The sequence below is a fragment of the Coregonus lavaretus genome (genome assembly GCF_964263955.1).
Source record: "Coregonus lavaretus genome assembly, contig: HAP1_SCAFFOLD_2423, whole genome shotgun sequence".
In the NCBI taxonomy this organism is placed as follows: Eukaryota; Metazoa; Chordata; class Actinopteri; order Salmoniformes; family Salmonidae; genus Coregonus; species Coregonus lavaretus.
In genome coordinates, this window is record NW_028166877.1 from 28,005 (window position 1) to 44,525 (window position 16,521).

Here is a 16,521-nt window from a genome sequence, read left to right on the forward strand (position 1 = left end):
GTGTGTGTCTCTGTTTGTTTGTGTGTGTGTGTGTGTGTGTTTGTGTGTGTGTCTGTGTGTGTGTGTGATGAGAAGGGATTGGAGCACTCAGCACTACCCTTCCACCACTGGACCGCATACTAATTACACCACTTCATTGATTTAGATGACAGCAACATAGATATGCACACAAACTCGTCAAAAAGGGTTTTTCCATTTAGCCACTTATACAGTACTTTTATAAATAATACACAGGTATTCAGAGAAATGAAACTGGCTGATCTGGAAGTTTATGCTCTGCTTTTTGATATGCGTATATGAAACAGAAAGTCCAGTTGCATAGCTGTGAGCTTGTGACCGAAACCTACCAACATTGATCAACAACATTCCTAGACTGAAAATGTCTTATCTTGTCAGCCTCGTGACAAGGGAAAGGAAGGAACATTATATTGAATCACCTTTTCCTCATAGAAGTGACATTGACTCAGCCATGGCTCTGAGAGCATACAGTGGGGAAAAAATGTATTTAGTCAGCCACCAATTGTGAAAGTTCTCCCACTTAAAAAGATGAGAGAGGCCTGTAATTTCCATCATAGGAACACGTTAACTATGACAGACAAAATGAGAAAAGAAAATCCAGAAAATCACATTGTAGGATTTTTAATGAATTTATTTGCAAATGATATTGGAAAATAAGTATTTGGTCAATAACAAAAGTTTCGCAATACTTTGTTATATACCCTTTGTTGGCAATGACACAGGTCAAACGTTTTCTGTAAGTCTTCACAAGGTTTTCACACACTGTTGCTGGTATTTTGGCCCATTCCTCCATGCAGATCTCCTCTAGAGCAGTGATGTTTTGGGGCTGTCGCTGGGCAACACGGACTTTCAACTCCCTCCAAAGATTTTCTATGGGGTTGAGATCTGGAGACTGGCTAGGCCACTCCAGGACCTTGAAATGCTTCTTACGAAGCCACTCCTTCGTTGCCCGGGCGGTGTGTTTGGGATCATTGTCATGCTGAAAGACCCAGCCACGTTTCATCTTCAATGCCCTTGCTGATGGAAGGAGGTTTTCACTCAAAATCTCACGATCCCATTCATTCTTTCCTTTACACGGATCAGTCGTCCTGGTCCCTTTGTAGAAAAACAGCCCCAAAGCATGATGTTTCCACCCCCATGCTTCACAGTAGGTATGGTGTTCTTTGGATGCAACTCAGCATTCTTTGTCCTCCAAACACGATGAGTTGAGTTTTTACCAAAAAGTTCTATTTTGGTTTCATCTGACCATATGACATTCTCCCAATCCTCTTCTGGATCATCCAAATGCACTCTAGCAAACTTCAGACGGGCCTGGACATGTACTGGCTTAAACAGGGGGACACGTCTGGCACTGCAGGATTTGAGTCCCTGGCGGCGTAGTGTGTTACTGATGGTAGGCTTTGTTACTTTGGTCCCAGCTCTCTGCAGGTCATTCACTAGGTCCCCCCGTGTGGTTCTGGTATTTTGCTCACCGTTCTTGTGATCATTTTGACCCCACGGGGTGAGATCTTGCGTGGAGCCCCAGATCGAGGGAGATTATCAGTGGTCTTGTATGTCTTCCATTTCCTAATAATTGCTCCCACAGTTGATTTCTTCAAACCAAGCTGCTTACCTATTGCAGATTCAGTCTTCCCAGCCTGGTGCAGGTCTACAATTTTGTTTCTGGTGTCCTTTGACAGCTCTTTGGTCTTGGCCATAGTGGAGTTTGGAGTGTGACTGTTTGAGGTTGTGGACAGGTGTCTTTTATACTGATAACAAGTTCAAACAGGTGCCATTAATACAGGTAACGAGTGGAGGACAGAGGAGCCTCTTAAAGAAGAAGTTACAGGTCTGTGAGAGCCAGACATCTTGCTTGTTTGTAGGTGACCAAATACTTATTTTCCACCATAATTTGCAAATAAATTCATTAAAAATCCTACAATGTGATTTTCTGGATTTTTTTTCCTCAATTTGTCTGTCATAGTTGACGTGTACCTATGATGAAAATTACAGGCCTCTCTCATCTTTTTAAGTGGGAGAACTTGCACAATTGGTGGCTGGCTAAATACTTTTTTTCCCCACTGTACATGCTAGTTCTCTCTCTGCTCCACCAGTGTGTCTCTCACCCACTCAGCCCTCCTGACAATGGACTTCGCAAGTGCCGCACCAACCTGTCCGCTCTAGCCCTAGAGGTGCTCCCAGGTGGGGGATTGGACAACCTGAGGAACATGGACATGGGACGAGTCATGAACTTACTGAAGCTACTCCCAGTGCCAGACCACGGAGGACGGAGTCTACCTCATCCCAGACGAGGTGTTTGTCATCCCCCAGAAGCTCACTGGTGTTGAGACTAGTTCAGAGATCATCAGTACTTGGCTGAGGCAGCACAGTTCCACGTCTCAATCCATCAATGTGGACGTGTCCTTCCTCCCAGTGCTCAATGCTAAGTTCTCCACTGAGAACCAGCGGGTGAAGAGCCACCAGGTCCAAGACAGGTCTGTCACTACTCGTGTGCAGGTGAGTTGCTCCTTAAGATTGAGAGTCAGACTTAACATTTGCATCACATTCAAGCATGTGTAGAAATACAGTATCAATTGTTGAATTACTGCTGTCGGAAAATGTATTTTCATCGTCAATCGTACACAAGGTCCAACCGAAACTTGACTTCCGCTTTAAACCCAACCCCTCTGTCACGGTTTCGGCCGAGACTGCTCCTTCTCCTTGTTCGGGCAGGCTTTGGCGGTCGTCGTCTCCGGAGTACTAGCTGCCACCGTTCTATGTTTCTATGTTTGATTGGTTTTGTCTGTGTTGCTACACCTATTCCTTATTAGTGTTTATTAGGTGTCCTATTTAGTTCTCTTGAGTTTGGTCAGGTGTTGTGTGTAATTGTTTCCGTGTCACGTTGTGTAATAGTTCGACATTTTCTGTTCTCTCTGTATTTTGTGTTTTAAGAGAGAGTTCCGCACTTTGTGCGCCTTAGCATACTTTACTGTTGGGCGTATAGTTCGCCTGTAGCCTGTTGCCGTGTTTGGCTCATTTTGGACTTTACTAAAGACGCTGTTCGTAACCTCTGTGTGTCCTGCGCCTGATTCTACACCACCTCTACACTCAACCCTGACATAATTACACACCGATCATGGAATCAGCAGGAGCTACCGCACCCAGTGAAATTATCGAGGAGCGTCTTCGTGGACAGGAGGACAGGATCAATCAAATCGGACACGCTCTGGATAGAGTTATGAACACCCTCCATCGATGGGAGACCAGCGGGGTACCCACGCCTCCACCTACCACACCATCACCATCGATCAGTCCGCCTGTCCAACTTCCGGAACCCAGTGGGATTCGGCTCTCGCTCCCGAGGGCGTACGACGGCACCGCTGCCGGGTGTCAAGGGTTCCTGCTGCAAGTGGAACTCTACCTCGCCACCGTACACCCGGCACCCTCGGGACACGAGAGCGTTTCCGCCCTCATCTCCTGTCTCACCGGCAAGGCGTTGGAGTGGGCCAACGCCGAATGGAGGAGAATAGACGCCGCTACCATCACCTATGCGGAGTTCTCCCGCCGCTTCCGTGCAGTGTTTGACCATCTACCAGAGGGGAAGGCGGCGGGGGAGCGTCTATTCTACCTCCGGCAGGGGATGAGGAGCGCTCAGGAGTTTGCACTGGAGTTCCGGACTCTAGCGGCAGATGCAGGGTGGAATGAGCGGGCCCTCATAGATCACTTCCGCTGCAGTCTCCGGGAGGACGTCCAGCGAGAGTTGGCGTGTAGGGATACCACGCTTTCGTTTGACCAATTGGTTGACATGGCCATTCGGCTGGACACCCTGCTTTCCACTCGCGGGCGTCCCGGGTGGGGGTCGCCCATTCCACCCTCCAGCGCCTCCGAGCCGAGTCCTATGGAGCTCGGAGGTGCTGGCGCTAGAGAACAGGTGAGTAGGCGCCCCACTTACCCAGAGCTTTCTGTCGTACACATAACTATACCTGTTTGTTTTCCACAGGTTGCACCTCGTTCCCAGCATAAGGCGCTAGTAGATTCAGGCGCAGATGGGAATTTTGTAGATCGTAAATTCTGTGTAGAGTTAGGGATCCCTCTTCTTTCGGTCAATAATCCTTTCCCAGTACATGCCCTAGATAGCCGTCCGTTAGGATCCGGGTTGATTAGGGAGGTCACAGTGCCACTTAGGATGGAGACGCAGGGGGGTCATGAGGAGACGATTCAGCTCTATCTGATCGACTCTCCTGCGTATCCGGTGGTACTGGGGCTTCCCTGGTTGATTACCCATGATCCTACTATTTCGTGGCGAGAGAAGGCTCTTAAGGGGTGGTCTGCCCAGTGTGAGGGGCTATGTCTGGGTGTTTCCGTAGGGGCGACCTCGGTGGAGAGTCCAAACCAAATGCCCGCACTGCACATTCCCTCCGAGTATGAGGATTTAGCACTCGTGTTTAGCAAGACGAGAGCGGCGCGGTTGCCGCCTCATAGACAGGGGATTGTGCGATAGACCTCCAGGCAGGAGCTGCGCTCCCGCGGAGCCATGTGTATCCTTTGTCACAAGAGGAGAAGAGGGCGATGGAGACATACATTGCCGAGTCTCTGAGACAGGGGTACATACGGCCCTCCACTTCGCCCGCGTCCTCAAGCTTCTTTTTTGTGAAGAAGAAGGATGGAGGTTTGCGCCCGTGTATTGATTACCGCGGTCTCAATCAGATTACTGTAAAATATAGTTATCCACTCCCTCTGATTGCGACTATGACGGAGTCATTACACGGGGCACGGTTCTTCACAAAATTGGACCTCAGTAGCGCATATAACTTGGTGCGCATTAGAGAGGGCGATGAATGGAAGACAGCATTAGGTACTACCTCCGGTCATTACGAGTATCTCGTCATGCCATACGGGTTAATGAATGCTCCATCAGTCTTCCAATCCTTTGTAGATGAGATTTTCCGGGACATGCAGGGGCAGGGAGTAGTCGTGTACATAGATGATATTCTGGTGTACAGTTCTACCCGAGCCGAGCATGTAGCCCTGGTGCGCCGAGTGTTGAGGAGGTTGTTGGAGCATGACCTGTATGTCAAGGCAGAGAAATGTCTGTTCTTCCAGGAGTCGGTCTCCTTTTTGGGTTATCAGTTGTCTGCGTCAGGGGTGAAGATGGAGGTTGACCGTGTGTCAGCCGTGCGTAATTGGCAAACCCCAACCACGGTTAAAGAGGTGCAGCGGTTCTTGGGTTTTGCGAATTACTACCGGAGATTTATCCGGGGTTTTGGACAGGTGGCAGCTCCCATAACGTCCCTTCTGAAGGGGGGTCCGGTGCGCTTGCGGTGGTCAGCTGAGGCGGACAGGGCCTTTGGGAGACTGAAGGACCTGTTTACCTCGGCTCCGGTGCTGGCGCACCCGGATCCCGCTTTACCATTCCAAGTGGAGGTGGACGCGTCTGAAGCCGGTATCGGGGCCGTTCTCTCACAACGGTCCGGCACACCACCTAAACTCCGCCCCTGTGCTTTTTATTCTAAGAAGCTCAGTCCGGCGGAGCGTAATTATGACGTAGGGGACAGGGAGTTGTTAGCCGTGGTACAAGCCCTAAAGGTGTGGAGGCATTGGCTTGAGGGGGCTCAACACCCTTTTCTCATTTTGACTGACCACCGTAACCTGGAATACATTCGGGCAGCTAGGAGACTGAATCCTCGCCAGGCTCGGTGGACTATGTTTCTAGCCCGGTTCGTGTTTAAGATCACTTACATCCCTGGGTCCCAGAACGGGAAGGCAGATGCCCTGTCTCGGCGGTATGACATGGAGGAGAGGTCCGTAGAGCCCACTCCCATACTACCTAAGTCTTGTCTGGTTGCACCGGTGGTATGGGAGGTCGATACGGAGATCGAGCGGGCGTTGCGCACCGACCCTAGCCCTCCACAGTGTCCGGTGGGTCGGACGTACGTCCCGCTCGAGGTCCGGGATCGACTCCTTTATTGGGCTCACACGTCACCCTCCTCTGGGCATCCAGGTATTGGCCGGACAGTGCACTGCCTTAGCACAAAGTACTGGTGGCCAACGTTAGCCAGGGATGTGAGGATTTATGTCTCCTCCTGCGCGGTGTGTGCCCAGTGTAAGGCGCCCAGACACTTGCCCAGGGGTAAGTTACAACCCCTGCCCGTTCCACAACGACCCTGGTCTCACCTCTCGGTGGATTTTGTTACAGACCTTCCCCCCTCCCAGGGGAATACCACCATCCTGGTCGTTGTGGATCGGTTCTCGAAGGCCTGTCGTCTCCTTCCCATGCCGGATCTTCCCACTGCCCTACAGACCGCTGAGGCTCTATTTACCCACGTCTTCCGGCATTACGGGGTACCCGAGGATATAGTGTCTGATCGAGGCCCCCAGTTTACCTCCAGAGTTTGGAGAGCGTTTATGGAACGGTTGGGGGTTTCGGTGAGCCTTACCTCGGGTTACCACCCGGAGAGTAATGGGCAGGTCAAACGTGTCAACCAGGATGTGGGTAGGTTTCTGAGGTCGTATTGCCAGGGCCGGCCGGAGGAGTGGGCAAGGTATGTTCCCTGGGCAGAGATCATTTACATTTACATTTAAGTCATTTAGCAGACGCTCTTATCCAGAGCGACTTACAGGAGCAATTAGGGTTAAGTGCCTTGCTCAAGGGCACATTTACGTCATTTAGCAGACGCTCTAGTCCAGAGCGACTCACAAATTGATGCATTCACCCTATAGCCAGTGGGATAACCACTTTACAATTTTTTTTTGGGGGGGGGGGGGGGTAGAAGGATTACTTTATCCTATCCCAGGTATTCCTTAAAGAGGTGGGGTTTCAAATGTCTCCGGAAGGTGGTGAGCGACTCCGCTGTGTGTGTGGGGGGGTAGAAGGATTACTTTATCCTATCCCAGAGATGGCACAGAACTCTCTCCGCCACTCCTCCACTAAACTAACCCCTTTCCAGTGTGTGTTAGGGTACCAGCCGGTTCTGGCACCTTGGCATGAGAGCCAGATCGAGGCCCCTGCGGTGGATGAGTGGGTGCGGCGCTCGGAGGAGACGTGGAACGCTGCACACGTCCACCTGCAGCGGGCCATCCGTCAACATAAGACGAGCGCCGATCTCCACCGCAGTGAGGGGCCAGTGTACGCACCTGGAGATCGAGTCTGGCTCTCGACCAGAAACCTGCCCCTCCGCCTGCCCTGCCGGAAGCTGGGTCGGCGGTTTGTGGGGCCGTTTAAAGTCCTGAGGAGATTGAATGAGGTGTGTTACAGGTTACAACTGCCCATTGATTACAAGAATATTAACCCCTCGTTCCATGTGTCTCTCCTCAGGCCGGTGGTAGCTGGTCCACTCCAGGACTATGAGATAGAAGAGACTCCTCCGCCCCCGTTGGACATCGAGGGGGCTCCGGCGTACACTGTTCGGTCCATCCTAGATTCGAGACGCCGGATGGGGGGTCTCCAATATCTCGTGGAGTGGGAGGGGTACGGCCCGGAGGAGCGGTGCTGGGTGCCGAGGAGGGACATCCTAGACCCGTCTCTGCTGACCGAGTTCCATCGTGGTCATCCCACGCGCCCTGCTCCGCGTCTTCCTGGTCGTCCCCGAGGCCGGGGTCGGCGCACGGCTGGAGCCGCGCGTCAAGGGGGGGGGGGGTACTGTCACCGTTCTATGTGTCTATGTTTGATTGGTTTTGTCTGTGTTGCTACACCTGTTCCTTATTAGTGTTTATTAGGTGTCCTATTTAGTTCTCTTGAGTTTGGTCAGGTGTTGTGTGTAATTGTTTCCGTGTCACGTTGTGTGCTAGTTCGACATTTTCTGTTCTCTCTGTATTTTGTGTTTTAAGAGAGAGTTCTGCACTTTGTGCGCCTTAGCATACTTTACTGTTGGGCGTATAGTTCGCCTGTAGCCTGTTGCCGTGTTTGGCTCATTTTGGACTTTACTAAAGACGCTGTTCGTAACCTCTGTGTGTCCTGCGCCTGATTCTACACCACCTCTACACTCAACCCTGACACCCTCTGAATCAGAGATGCCGGTGGGCTGCCACATTGGGCGCCCGGGGAGAACATACTGAAATGGGGAATTGACAAGGTGGACTCAGATCACCACAATAGTTGTGTATATTAAAGAGATGTTTTAGGTAGAGATATAGTTAAACCTATTTAGTTTATATATACAATATTTAAACACATAGTGTTAAAGCTGTATTATGTAGCTTTGTGTGTATCCCAAATTCAAAAATAAATGTGAGTTGTAGATTTGCCATTCTGATTGAAAGCAAGTCTGATAAGTGATAGATCTGTTCTATGTGCGCTATTTCTGTTCTATGTGCGCTTCCCCTCCTTAAGTTTCATTTTTGCTTGTTGAAAATATATTTCTAAGTGTTTTACATGGTACAATGATTCTCTACACTATACATTGCTTGTTTTGTCACATAAACTGAAATTAGGCGAATGTTTTAGAATTTTAGCAACCAAATAACTGCAGAGCAATTTCTATATTTGTGCCTTTAAAAATAATTGGGGTTTCGGCATACTCAGTTTGTAGTTTATTTAGACTTTTGAATATTATTTCAGTGCGCTGTTGTATCATGCCTTCGCATGGCTGCCCCAACAACTAATGACACCAAGCCAAAGATGAATTCTTCTCCTTTCCCTCCCAGGTGCGCAACTTCCTGTACACTGTAAAGGCTCACCCTGACTTCACTCTGGATGGCCGCTTTGTCCGCCAGGCTGAGGAGATCGCAGATGCAATAGAAAACAACCAGACTCGACAGGCAGCGTATTTATCTGAGAAGATGGTGCTTGACTATGGCACCCATGTGATAACCAGCATCGATGCAGGTGCCTCCTTAGTGCAAGAGGACTATCTCAGTGACAAGTACGTGTCCACGACAGACAAGTTCTCTGTCAAGGCATTGGCAGGTCTAAACTTCTTTCATAAACTCAAGTTTGACATTGGCAGCGAGCATGCACAAGAGACCTCAGACTCACTCAGTTATCAGGGCAACATCACCTACTCCATTATACAGAGCCATGGTGGGGCACCCTTTTACCCGGGCATCACTCTGCAGAAATGGCAGGAGAGCACCAAGAACAACCTGGTAGGCATTGACCGGGCAGGCCTGCCACTGCACTACTTCCTCAACCGGTTAACCTTGCCTGATCTTCCTGAACCAACAGTTGGCAAACTGTCACTGTTTGTGAGTGAAGCCATACATCGCTACTATACCATCAACACCCGGCCCGGCTGTGTCAACCCAGACTCACCGAACTTCAACTTCCAAGCCAATGTGGAAGACAACTCCTGCGAGGGTCCGGCCACCAACCTCACCTTTGGTGGCGTGTTTCAGCAGTGCACCAAGCTCACTGACGATGCAGACCCAATCTGCCAGAACCTGGCTCAGATGAACCCCGACACAGGCTCTTACTCATGTCGTGAACCCTACACACCCACCCTGTTGCGTGGCGAGGTGATAAACCAGGACTATAACAAGATTGAGTGCTATGACTGTAACTGTTTTTGGGGGATGTTTTGCGATACATGCTGCGACAACGTGTGTGTAGACGTCTTCCATGTCCGCTCCGCTCGAATTGACAGCTACTGGTGCTCCACCAATGAGGTGACCCCAGAGTACTCAGGGTATCTCTTTGGGGGCCTCTACAGCCGATCCCTACTGAACCCTCTGACCAAAACCAAGAGCTGTCCCGTGAACTACTTTCAGATTAACTTTCTGTCCAACGGCCTGATTATCTGCCTGAGCAAAGACTATGAGACTGCCAGCAAGTTCTCAGTGCCATTTGGTGGTTTCTTCAGCTGCCAGTCTAACAACCCCCTGGCAGGTGGCCAACCTCGCTGCCCTCCCAAGTTCAGTCAGCACCTAGCTGGCATTATTGATGGCTGTCAGGTTCTGTACTGTGTCCAGTCTGGCCTGTTCACAGGTGGGCAGCTGCTTCCTGTCCACCTGCCACCTTTCACTCGTCGTCCACTGGTCAGCATACATGCCAATAAAACGATGGTTGTGATGACCGACGGTGATCAGGTCTGGGTCAGGGTTGGTGAGACCAACAGGTGGAACCTGACCAAGCTGACCGAGGTCAGAATGCTTAATCCAGCCTCAGCCCAGATGTCAGATGGGAAGAAGTTCGGTGTGCACTTTGGTGTGGACTTTGGAGTCGTTTGCCTGGTTGCTTTGGTGACAGTTGGGGCTGTGCTACTAGTGAGAAGGAGAAGGGGAGCTGGGTTCGGAGGGGAAAGAGGGTATGAGAAGATCGGGTAGAGTGAGATAGGAGCAGAAAGCCAAGGAGAATAGGGCATAACATAGAGACACAAAGCCAGAGCACTGTGGCACTGTGGCCATGAGAGTTGGCCAACAAAATAGCTTTGAGATGAAGCACTGAGATGAGATGAAGCGTTGAGATATAGCTTTACTGTAGAATCAACATCTCACTTTCGCTGCTGATTTACAATTTACAATCTACAATCCTGCTGCTTTAAAACGTACACTTTACAAACTACAATCCTGCTGCTTAAAGAGTTAGCTTTTTTTGCTATTGGCAAAAAGCAAAAATGTAAGTTAGATTTTCTTCTAGTCTAATGAGTTTTGATAACAATGTCCCAACATGTGAGGAATTAACAGTATCGTCAGGTATTTATTACATTTGCATCAGGGAAAATTTAAAAGAATACCTGCATCGCGCTGAAGGGTAAGAAATAATGCAATGGAGCGGTGTAATCTTAGGGACTGACTGGAATTAAGTTATTCATTGTTATTAACTACAGTAGGGAAAAATACACTCTTGCTCCAATGCAAATTATGTAGTAAAAGACACAAACTTTCCAGCAGCAAGCAGCCTTCATCAGGGTTAAGTTATATCACAATATGTTACACAATACAATATGTTAAATGGGGGTCAATTTATGGCGGTGGTGAATGTGTGAACAAATTGATCGATTTTTGGGGGGGCTGGATAATCTTATCATGTACATTTGTGTAATATAATGGAGACAAGTTTTAGACCTATTAGTCTGAATATGGAAACTGTGTTTGTATGATTATATGATTTCATACTTTCTGTTTATACATTTTTACAGAAATGTAATATAGCTTGGTAAGGCATTATTGTTTTCTGTTTTAATAATGTTGTAATTTTGGGCTTAATAAAACACATTCAAAATAAACATCTTCCACAATATGAGTTTTTCTATCCTTATCTTGATTTTCTCCTATGTGAGTGGTGGGTGGGTGGGTGGGTGGGGGGGGGGGGGGGTTCTACTAAGGTAACATATGATACAAAGAAACGGAATAACGCTAAGCACAGGCAAAATCCTAGAGGAAAACCTGGTTCAGTCTGCTTTCCAAATTCACCTTTCAGCAGGATAATAACCCTAAACACTAGGCCAAACATACACTAGAGTCCATTGTATTGGCTGGAATGGAATAAATGGAATGGAGTATGTATGTTTGATGCGTTTGATACCGTTCCATTAATTCCACTCCAGCCATTACAATGAGCCCGTCCTCCTATAGCTCCTCCCTCCAACCTCAACTGCTGGAGTTGCTTACCAAGATGACATTGAATGTTCCTGAGTGGCCTAGTTACAGTTTTGACTTAAATCGGCCTGGCAAATCTATGGCAAGACTTGAAAATGGCTGTCCAACAATAATCAAGAATTTTAAAAAGAATAATGTGCAAATATTGTACAAGCCAGATGTGCTAAGCTCTAAGAGACTTACCCAGAAAGACTCACAGCTGTAATCGCTGCCAAAGGTGATTCTAACATGTATTGTTAATACTTATGCAAATTTGAAATGTATGTTTTTCATTCTCAATAAATTAGCAAACATTTCTAAAAACATGTTTTCACTTTGTCATTATGGGGTATTGTGTGTAGATGGGTGAGAAACATTTTTTTTTAAATCAATTTTGAATTCAGGCTGTAACACAACAAAATGTGGAATAAGTCAATGGGTATAAATACTTTCTGAACGCACTGTGTACTACCATACATGTTTTAAAGACGAGTCTTGTGAGGCCTGTGAGCATTCTAGAGCAAAACATGTACGTGTTCGTGAGAGCCTCAGCTTTCAATAGAGGGGCCATGTAAGTGTGTAGCCCAAACCACGGTCGCTACAGACAGAAGTTGCCAGATCAGCGGTACCGACTTCAGACGAGTCCCGTGACACTTGTGGGGGTCGTAGAGCCCCACAAGCGTCAGTTTTGTGTCCCCCCCAAATGGTTAAAGTTACGATTGTGGGAATTAGGTAAACTGATCCTAGATCTGTGCATAAGGGCAACATTTTAGAAAAAAGTAACTTCTACGTGGAGCTAACATCCCAATATTCCTTAGTCTGTATCATAAGTCTAACATACTAGTAGTTTTCAGAAATGTACTTAGAGCTAAGCAGAGGCATCAAGTAGCATTAGAGGATCTAAGCTTAATATAATCATCCAAACAAAGCAACCAGACAGTAGTGTTTGCAGCTGTTAAACCAGATGTTAATATTTATGAATATGGATGGATCAAATTAATGACCGGATACAATATAATGATGTAGTTATAGATTTCTGAATAGGCTTCATTGACATGAAAATACGATACAAACACACAGGCAAGCACACACACACACTCACACTCACACACAGAGGAAAGTCACTACAATAGCTGCCGTTTTCTCAGGCCGATCTCAGGGAACTCACCTGACGGGAACAGGTCATCACAGAGGGATATCATTTATCACTGTACCGCTGCCTCACGTTGTGTACCGGGGTACAAAACCTGTCACAACATCTCACTGAGTCAGTTAATCAGCATTATATTTAATTCCCATTCCATCACATCATTGAATACTTTATTCATGACAAACAAGGCATGACTCTCAATGGCACCCTACACCCTATAATGGGCTCCAAAAGAAAAAAGCTAACACCCTACTGTTGTACTTGACCTTCTTGCAATTAATAACTGTAAGTCACTCTGGTATGACTGAATGTAAATAGGGCCATCTGAAATGATGCCCTATTCCTTGTATGGTGCATCACATTTGAACCAGAGCCACCTCAAATCACACCCTATTCCACATAGATGGGTGGGTTGTTTAGCAACAAAACGGATGCTCAGGAACAAAATAAAACTAGCTGAAACAAGCCACTTATGATTCCCCACATGGCAGTTTCTTGTCATTGTTGCTAGCTAACTGGCCATCCAGAATCACAACAACGCACAGACTTCTGCCCCATTGAACCATGCGCATCATTTTGGTGACATTGTCAGCTAACCCATCTCTCTGTGGAGAAAGAAAATAATTCCAATATTGGCATAACCTTAGTGATTGGAGGAAAGCTATAAGGGTTATCGAATCAAGATAAAATCCTCTGTTCTCCTCAAGCTCATTAATGTTCATATTTGAAGATTGAAGAAAGGCCAGTCTCGTTGGCAAATGACAGGAGTGGCAAGGAGTGGAATGTTAGCTAAAAATAATGGTAACCAGGCTAACTAAATCGGGCTTTAATTTCAGTTTGTCTACAAATTAATTATTGATATGTTGGATTCCTGTCTCAACCGAACATCTAAGTTAAAGAATAGGACTAAATCAAATCAAACTTTAAATGCACTTTAAATAAAGTTTAATTTGATTTAGTCCCATTCTTTCACTTGTTTATATTTGGTTGAGAAGGAGACTTAAATCTACTACTATGCCCTATGTCTTTATAATAACTTTTGTACTTTGATCCCTGATTAGACCACTTTGTATCTTAATAAACAAACAAAAAAGTATTTATGTTTTTCTAGTAACATGGGGTTTGATTAGCATTCGCACCACAGTGGCTATTTTTGGTAGCTAGCTAGTTAAACATGACAAACAAGAGAAAGATTATCATCATATCATGCATGGCTTAGCACATCAGCAATCAACATTAACAGCAGAATGCAACTGGCCAGCTCAGCTACAGTGGGGAGAACAAGTATTTGATACACTGCCGATTTTGCAGGTTTTCCTACTTACAAAGCATGTAGAGGTCTGTAATTTTTATCATAATTACACTTCAACTGTGAGAGACTAAGTAATTAATTTACATTTTATTGCATGACATAAGTATTTGATCACCTACCAACCAGTAAGAATTCCGGCTCTCACAGACCTGTTAGTTTTTCTTTAAGAAGCCCTCCTGTTCTCCACTCATTACCTGTATTAACTGCACCTGTTTGAACTCGTTACCTGTATAAAAGACACCTGTCCACACACTCAATCAAACAGACTCCAACCTCTCCACAATGGCCAAGACCAGAGAGCTGTGTAAGGACATCAGGGATAAAATTGTAGACCTGCACAAGGCTGGGATGGGCTACAGGACAATAGGCAAGCAGCTTGGTGAGAAGGCAACAACTGTTGGCGCAATTATTAGAAAATGGAAGAAGTTCAAGATGACGGTCAATCACCCTCGGTCTGGAGCTCCATGCAAGATCTCACCTCGTGGGGCATCAATGATCATGAGGAAGGTGAGGGATCAGCCCAGAACTACACGGCAGGACCTGGTCAATGACCTGAAGAGAGCTGGGACCACAGTCTCAAAGAAAACCATTAGTAACACACTACGCCGTCATGGATTAAAATCCTGCAGCGCACGCAAGGTACCCCTGCTCAAGCCAACGCATGTCCAGGACCGTCTGAAGTTTGCCAATGACCATCTGGATGATCCAGAGGAGGAATGGGAGAAGGTCATGTGGTCTGTTGAGACAAAAATAGAGCTTTTTGGTCTAAACTCCACTCGCCGTGTTTGGAGGAAGAAGAAGGATGAGTACAACCCCAAGAACACCATCCCAACCGTGAAGCATGGAGGTGGAAACATCATTCTTTGGGGATGCTTTTCTGCAAAGGGGACATGACGACTGCACCGTATTGAGGGGAGGATGGATGGGGCCATGTATCGCGAGATCTTGGCCAACAACCTCCTTCCCTCAGTAAGAGCATTGAAGATAGGTCGTGGCTGGGTCTTCCAGCATGACAACGACCCAAAACACACAGCCAGGGCAACTAAGGAGTGGCTCCGTAAGAAGCATCTCAAGGTCCTGGAGTGGCCTAGCCAGTCTCCAGACCTGAACCCAATAGAAAATCTTTGGAGGGAGCTGAAAGTCCGTATTGCCCAGCGACAGCCCCGAAACCTGAAGGATCTGGAGAAGGTATGTTTGGAGGAGTGGGACAAAATCCCTGCTGCAGTGTGTGCAAACCTGGTCAAGACCTACAGGAAACGTATGATCTCTGTAATTGCAAACAAAGGTTTCTGTACCAAATATTAAGTTCTGCTTTTCTGATGTATCAAATACTTATGTCATGCAATAAAATGCAAATTAATTACTTAAAAATCATACAATGTGATTTTCTGGATTTTTGTTTTAGATTCAGTCTCTCACAGTTGAAGTGTACATATGATACAAATGACAGACCTCTACATGCTTTGTAAGTAGGAAAACCTGCAAAATCGGCAGTGTATCAAATACTTGTTCTCCCCACTGTAGCTAGCTGGCTATAATGTAACCTGTAGGCATCTGTCTACCTAGCTTTCTAACGTTAGCTAATAATAGCTAGCGATGAAAACAACTTGTTGATACAGTTGAGCCAATAACGTATACACATGTAGCTATCTTGCCATTTTGCCACTGTAGACTCTTTCCTGTGTGTGTGTGTGTGTGTGTGTGTGTGTGTGTGTGTGTGTGTGTGTTGCACGTGTTTTCCAAAAGCAAATAATTGTGTTGTATTAATCTTTGCTCTCAAGCAGCACTAACTCTGACTCATTTCAGATTGACAAATTACATTTACTCTTTATGAGGTATTAGTCTCCAAGACAAATACAATTCAGCCTTTTTTCTTCCTTTATGTAAAACACGAGCGTGCAGAACTGGGGAACTTAATTGACTTAAGCCAGTGATTATGTTTGCATCCCAAATGGCACCCTATTCCCTACCTAGTGCACTACTTTAACCAGGGCCCAACGTGCATTATGTATGGAATAGGGTGCTATTTGGAACACAGTCTACAAAAATATACATATTGTGGTCCAGCCTTGAAGTGGAAATGTATCCATGAATATTTGACTGGGGAAAAGTGACACAAAGAAATGATGTTTAAAACGAGCTGTGTACATTAAACAGAACAGGACTTTTCATGGCACTGACTACAATCCAACAGATTCATTCCCCACTAACATTCTATAATAAAACTGTTTAATTGTTTATAATGTATACAACATTCACTTTAGTTTAATACTCATGCCAGTCTTAAAATGGAGTGAAAGTGTTCGATTTCTAACCCTTCCACAGTGATAAACATCTTCTCGAGAGTAGTTACAATAATACTTGACATTGCTTTAATTAACATGAGTTAATGTCGTAGTTAACATAAATCAATGCATTATTTGATTAGGCTACATTTTATTGTCTGTCATAAAGGTATTATTGTACATAGAATACTAAACAGAGACACTGTAAAGTCATTCCAATGATAAACAGACCTCATACACATGATCACATGATTCTCCTTCTG

The 16,521-nt window shown here is 46.4% G+C and overlaps 1 protein-coding gene across 1 annotated transcript; it reads left to right on the top strand.

The window, feature by feature from the left end:
• Positions 1-2,084: 2,084 nt before the first annotated feature.
• On the top strand, positions 2,085-10,257 carry LOC311114184 (macrophage-expressed gene 1 protein-like; the record flags this gene model as incomplete). Its single annotated transcript, XM_084189457.1, is given in 3 exon segments — positions 2,085-2,255; positions 2,257-2,514; positions 8,641-10,257. Coding segments are annotated over 3 exon segments (2,046 nt in total).
• Positions 10,258-16,521: the final 6,264 nt, after the last annotated feature.